Raw genomic sequence first — 6,823 nt, 5'->3', positions numbered from 1 at the left:
CGCGGCGGGGGGGGTGACGCACCAGGGCGGGGGCGTTGGCCGCATCTTCGGCCCCGCCCAAGAAGATCGTGGCTCCCACCGTGTCCCAGATCAACGCCGAGTTTGTCACGCAGGTTGGAGTTGGGTTAGGGGGGAGCGTCGGGGACCGGGGCTGGGGCAGGGCCATAGGGCACGGGGCCCGCGGCGGTGTCTCAGCGGGGTGTCCCTCTCTCCCTTGCAGCTGGCGCACCGGTACTGGGCCCCGCACGTGCAGAAGAGACTGTGCTTCGATGCCAAGGTGAGTACCGCGCATGGCACCAGGGCAGCACCGCGTTGCCCAGCAGTATGGTTGTAACCTGCTGCTCTGGGAGCCAGCCTGGCACCTTGTCCTGCGCTTGGTTGTGTTCCTGTCTCTTCCTTTTCTCCCCGCTCAAGGATAAAGGCGTGTGGCCGATTGTGCGAGCCCCATGTCACGCGGTGTCAGCGTTGAAAGCTAACCGCAGCTTTTGGTGTTTGTAGAAACAAGCGTAAAGCACGTGTCGGAGGGAGCCCACAGGCTGGACCCGCTCCATGGAGCTCTAGGATCTGATCCTGGCCCCGGCACCGCGTGTGGCACCTGCACCAGGCTGGCCCTGCTGTGGTCTTGCTCTAGGGCTGCGGAACCCCCATGCAGCCCAGAGCCAGCGTGGAGGGCTGGACCGGTGTGGGCCCCACGTGTGTGCTGTGCCACTCCCATGTGCCTTGTGCCCACGGGCCAAGACGTGCTGTGGGGTGGGCCCTGATGCACACATTGCATGCTGCCCACGAGGGAGTGGGGCTCGGGGCAGGGGCAGGTGCTGCCCAGCTGGGGTGGGGTGCAGGATGGAGCTGGCGGCTTGTCTAGGGGGACGGGGGCAGCTCCCCCCACTGTGTGCACCCCTGGGGAGGCATGGGTGGCATGTGCTCCCCTTTCCCCCCAGATCTGTGCATGGGGCAAGGGCGGGCTGTGTGCTAGGGGCTGGGGCTGTGTCAGGGTCTTCCCAGCAGCTGCACTTGGCTGGGGCAGGTGTCAGTGGTGCTGGGAAGGGGGGCCATGGCAAATTTTGGGGTGGTTTAGGCCCCGCCCCCCGCCACTATCACCTGCCCTGGTCTGAGCATATCTGCCAGGAAGAGGCTGGAGCAGCCCCAGCCCTGACAGTGCAGCAGCAGCTTGCCTTCACCCTGTGCATAGATCTGGTGGGGCACATGCCCTCCTGACTTCCCCTGTGGGAGCATGCAGTGGCAGGAGCTGCCTGCCCTCTGGACAAGCTGCTGCCTCTGTCCTGTGCCCCACCTTGACTGAGCAGCGCCTGTCCCTTCCCCAGTCCCACTTGTTTCCTCACCTCAGGGGGCCTCAATCTGCCCCCCACTTCCCCCTAACAGACTTACAAGCTGGACGCTGCTCTCCAAGCTGCTAGGTTGTATGTCAGCAATCGGATTCGTATCAACCGGTACGGCTAGTCGATAACCAGCCTTCTTTATCTGCCCAAAAATCTTTATCAGTGCATGCCTATTATGAGTGTTTAAATTCTTTGGGACTCTTGCTCTTCCTCTCAGGGCTGAGATATTCCCGACAAGAGCTCACCAAGTGATAGTAATAACCCTAGAGCATATAGCTAATAACATTTTTGATTTTGAAAACCAGAGTTAAAAATGAATCAAACTATAAGTGTTAGTGTTTAATCGAGATAATTTTTTGAAATAGGTTATTGAAGATGTATATGTGAAAGAAATCGTTAAGTCAAAGTAAGTACAACATTTCTAATGTTTGTTTATGGATTCTGTTGTAGATACTTACGTATACTATAGACATTTATATTAACATGAAGGCCACTTAATTTTATTGAGCTAAATATGTAGGAAAGTCAAAAAGTTTGGTAAACCCTTATAGTCAGTGGTAGGTCATCTCCGTGATTTAAATATGAGTTTTCTTTATGCTGTATTATTAGATGTATGACATAACAAAGGTCTGATACAGTGAATAAATCAAGTTTTGCATTCCTGTTCTTTGTCATGGTCTGAGCCAGTCTTTGTACTGATTGCTAATTTTGGGGGGGTAGGGATTCCTCTCTGCTTCCCAGTCTATGGGTGTAGAGTTCTTCTTCCCTTTACTTTCTACCTCTGTTCTATTTGAGCTGAGCAAAGGATCTACCACCTAGAGGGAATTCTTGGTATGTCTGCTGGTTCTCCTATCTTTTCACTCGTTTGTTTTATTTTCTGTGTTTCATTTTATTTTTTTTTTCCTTCTTAGATTTGCCATTAGAAAGATAATGCTGCTTGAGTTTAGGTAAGTTTTTGAAGAAATATAACATTTATTTTTTGTAATAATTAATTTTCTCTACTCAGTGTTTTGATTTATGTAGGTGTTAGTTGTTTAAGTACTTAATTTGAGATCAGCCTATTTGAGAAAAGCCTATGGAAATAAAGGTGAGAAACAAATGCAGGACAATAAATCACTTTTAGAGGTGTAGTATAACTAATTACTTCTACCCTAGTTAAGTCCATGATGAGGCACATAAGAAAATGTATTCCACAGAGTGTAATATAATATAAGATTAATTCCATAAACACAAATAGTGCTTTCCAGGAGGTCTTTTTTCATGCTGCTAAATTTCTGATGCAGATAAATTTACAGCACAAATGGAGTACCAAATATGCATGGAACAGTGATAAATTTGGTTCTAAAAGTTAGGATGCCTCCTTAGGCCTGGTTTCAAAATCCACTGAAGTCAGTGGAAGTCTTTGCATCAAAGTGTGAGGAAATTTGTAGCAATGCTGTAATTTTACGAACAGCAACATGACTTGCCAATTTTCATTGCCTGACAGGAATTGGAACTCTTGTGTTTAAAAATGATTTAAAAAAATGTCAGATTATAGTGGCATGCATATAAAAATGTGTGTTAAGTACCAATATTAATTGGTATTTAATCTTTGGTTATTATTTTTAAGTCCACCTTTTTGGGGAGGTAGATTGAGATTGAAAGGTCTCTTGGTGAAATGCACTTCTGCATCAACTATAAACTCCTTCTGCTGGAGAGAGACTGTGGGAAGAATTATGATATGCTAGGGGGACTGCTGATTAGAGAAATAGGATAATTTGAGGGGGAAAATATTCATTTCTAAAATTTTGGATTTTTCCTCTTTTTTGTTTGTTTAAAAAGATAAGTTGAATGAGACTTGTTCAAGTCAAAATTGCAATTTAATTTCCTGTTAACTTTATTTTCCCTTGGCATTCAGTCACATCACTGTAAAGCAAGGTTATCAAAACTCACCACAGTCCCCTGTGCTGGGTCTGGATCCTGACATTCTAGCGGCAGGGCAAATGGCATCAGAGAGCTGTGGGGGTTAGTGCCACCGTTGCTTGTCTCTTGTGTCAATACATGTCCTCAACAAGGACTTGTATTCTGGATTTTGCTGGTCGGTCCTGTCCCTGCTTGACCTTTCCCAGAATTCCCAGCCCCTCTAGGAACCATGCAGGCTGTATGTTTGACACCCTTGCTGTAAAGAAATGCTGCCTAGTTACACCATTTTAATTTTTCTAGTGAACCCCTTTAACTTAACATGAATAATTTATAGAATTTCTCAGGATATGCTGTCTACTTTCATAAGACCCATATCCTTCATCTTGCCCCCTACCAGAGCCTCAGGTTACTCCATCTTGACTCAGTTTACTGCTTCCCTATCTTTGAGGTCTCATCACAGCTACCACTTTTGTAGTTGAGGATAATTGGACCTCCAATTATTTGGATGCAGAGGGTAATTGGACCCCCAAATATTATTTGGATGCAGAGGTATATTAAAGTGTACAGTAGAGTCCCGGATGTCTGTTAGGCTTTTTTTTTTCTCCCTGTGGGCAGATCAGTCTACATAATCTGGGTCCAGTTCTGCAAGCTTGTATGTGCAACTTGCAAGGTATTATCTGTAAGGCAAAAGCTGTGCAGAGATCCTTTGAACTATCTCTTTTAATTGTTTTGTAACTTCATTTTTCTAAAGAAGCAAGATTTACTCAGAAGATTTTCTGTCTTATGTTTCTCTACTTCATAGTGTTTTGAGTTATGTAGGTGTTAGTTGTTTAAGTAGTTAATTTGAGTAGTTAATTTGAGATCAGCCTATTTGAGAAAAGCCTATGTAAAAGAGCAGAATAGCATGGAGGCCTGTAAAATTTCCTTGCATGCGAACTTTAGTGTGGAAGGGTTTACAGAGTTTAGCAAAAGTGCTAAAATAACTTCCCTGCACTGCTCCAGAAGGGTAGAGTAAGGGCAGGACTTACTCTTTGTCTGAATTGGAACCACTTGTTTTCCACAGAAAGGAAAAGCCTGCTGGTCACAAAAAGAAAAGTATCTCCCTGTTTAGGATGTTACAGGAAAATTAAGCTTTACCTTCCCTGCATAATTACCTTAAGTCTAGGCCTGTAAAGCAGTAGCTTGAATGGGGTCTTAAAAGTGGGGAGGATATGACTAGGTGTGTCTTTATTTTGCACAGTCAACAGGGAAGCAATTGGTCATATTAAAGAGATGCGTTGTTGGAAAATATTGATGTAATAGAATATATATAATAATTGATGAAGTATTTGTGTTATGCCATCGTACTTTACATAAGAAAGTTGGCACTTGCATCTGAGAAATACAGGAAGTGTTTGAAGTTTATGGCACGTGCAGTAAATTTGTTTATTCCCTTCCCCCTGGAAAATCAGCATTAATTAGTGTCCGGGCTTGTTACAGTGTGGCTGGTGCATGAGTAATTTTTTTCCCTCCATATGTAATGCCTCCCTAAGCTTGATATTAATAAGTTTAGTGAGAGTTACCTTGACTAGAGGTAACTTCGAGAACTACTTGCAAATCAATGATGACTTCTAACCCTCCCCCAAGTCTGTGGATAACTCTGCTGTTTTTTGAGATGAGTGGCAGTTTATGTGGGTAGTAGGAACTAATGACATATTCTTTGTCTCTTCACAGCCAGTATCTTGAAAATTACCTGTGGATTAATTATTCCTCAGAGGTGTCCAGTAAAGCATATTTAATGTCAATCTGCTGCATGGTAAACGAGAAGTTCAGAGAAAATGTCCCTGCGTGGGAGGTAACCATTTGCAGTTATGTCTACAGTTGACTTTGATCCATAAGTTGCAGCCCACTTGTACTGATAGAAAACAGCTGAACTTTCTATGTTAAAAGTAAATGATGCCTTGTCTTAGGTTGTCTGTTACTTTAAACAATAGGATGTTTCTTTTTTAGAGAAGCAATGGACAGATGAAGTCTATCTGTACACCCTGACTTTTTTTGAGTGTGAACTCATTTGTCCTATTGTGTAATGATTTCACACTTCAAAAATAAGATTTTCTTGAGCAAGTTTGGCACTGGTTGAAGAGGGGCTTTTTTGGTATTAACATAAAATGTGTTGTGAGGAATTTATATTTGTGTATGAAGAAAGGTGTCATGGGCAGTAAGAAAACTATTTTGTCTGTCAGTTTCTTGTTTGAAGTCTTTGAGTTCATTTTTATAGTTTTTATTTGTATGAAGTTTTATTGACAAACATACTTGTTAGTATGTGGTTTAGAATAGCTTAGCTTTTCTGTAGAAAACCTCTTATTTTAGAAAATTTGAGAGCCAGTATTAACAGTGTTAGCTGGCTGAAATTATGTATACTTTCCATTATTTGATTTGCCAATTTAAAAAAAATTAAATTCAAAAGACAAGCCTGTCTTTACTGTTGTTGAAATATAGTGGTCTCCATTAGATGTGTCAACTGTTGATCCTCCTGGATCATGGTGCATGTATGAGGGCCACCCAGACCTTCAACGTATATGCCCGGGCAGGAATTTTTTGGAGAAGTGGAGGCTGCCTGGACCTTTCATCCTCCATTTAGGATACTGAGACAGAATCCAAAGACCACGCTGAGTCCAGATGTTTGGTGCCTCCATGGCTGTAGTTGTATAAGTGTCTGGGAATCAAACTCAGGTCTACTGTGTGGTAGACAAGGATTCAACCACTGAACCACAGGCGACTCCCCATTTGATGTGATTTAATAAATAAAAAAAAATAAAACAGACCTGCCATAATTACTTAGGTGTACATCAGTGCACCACACTTGATCAGAAGTACTGACCTTTGGTCAGTATTGTAAGATTTTATTTTTAATAGTGCTTCTTCTATTAGTTTTATAAGAAAAGGGGAAAGAATTATGTCACTACTAGTGAAATGTATCAAAATTAATAGCTTGGAGGAGTGACTCTACCAAGATCTGTGCAGCTTTGTACCAGAATAGGTACAAATAGGCATTGAAAATGACAAGTGCAAAGTTCTCTACACCTTCCCTCCAGTGTGTTTTAGTCTTGTTCTGAAGGGGCAACCTCTGACCAAGAGTAGGTTTTCTTTTGTCTGCTGAGTTTGCTGATAAGTGATGGCTTGTTCACCTGCTTCTAGGAACCTCTACTCAACTTCTTGCAGGCCACTAAACAGCTGTCACTTCCTTCACAAAAATAAGCCAGGCTTTTTTGCCTCCGAGGGAATGTACTAATCTGTTCCAAAAAGCAGCGGAATCAGGAAATCCCCTTTTACCTTACAGCTAAGACATCGTGAACTACACAGTGGCCTACAGCATGGCAATCTTTAGCCAGAAGGATGTGGCTAGTTTTGCTTTGTTTTGGCTGCTTTAACAGCATGGAAGGAACATAAAAGTAGAGAATCAGCTCTATCATCTTCTGTGTGTGGATTTTACTAAAAACTTTAAGAATGTGTGAATCCTTAAACAGTATCAGACAGCAAGTAATTTAGACCCAACCTAACAAACTAACTTTCCCTTCCACATCTAGACATTCAAGAAGAAGCCA

At 43.0% G+C, this 6,823-nt stretch overlaps 1 protein-coding gene across 1 annotated transcript in view; it reads left to right on the top strand.

Annotated features, from left to right (window-relative positions):
• Positions 1-26: 26 nt before the first annotated feature.
• The window catches only part of AQR (aquarius intron-binding spliceosomal factor), a gene marked incomplete at its 5' end in the record, with an annotated part of 88,200 nt that continues 81,403 nt past the window's right edge, over positions 27-6,823 (top strand). Inside the window, 6 exon segments of the mRNA XM_025203079.1 lie at positions 27-113; positions 221-277; positions 1,703-1,743; positions 2,249-2,284; positions 4,953-5,073; positions 6,806-6,823. The exon segment at positions 6,806-6,823 is cut by the window's right edge and continues 24 nt beyond it. Coding sequence (XP_025058864.1) covers positions 27-113; positions 221-277; positions 1,703-1,743; positions 2,249-2,284; positions 4,953-5,073; positions 6,806-6,823 — 360 coding nt within the window.

Source organism: Alligator sinensis, unplaced genomic scaffold (assembly GCF_000455745.1).
Source record: "Alligator sinensis unplaced genomic scaffold, ASM45574v1 scaffold83_1, whole genome shotgun sequence".
NCBI lineage: Eukaryota > Metazoa > Chordata > Crocodylia > Alligatoridae > Alligator > Alligator sinensis.
This window is presented reverse-complemented; position numbering and strand designations above follow the sequence as displayed.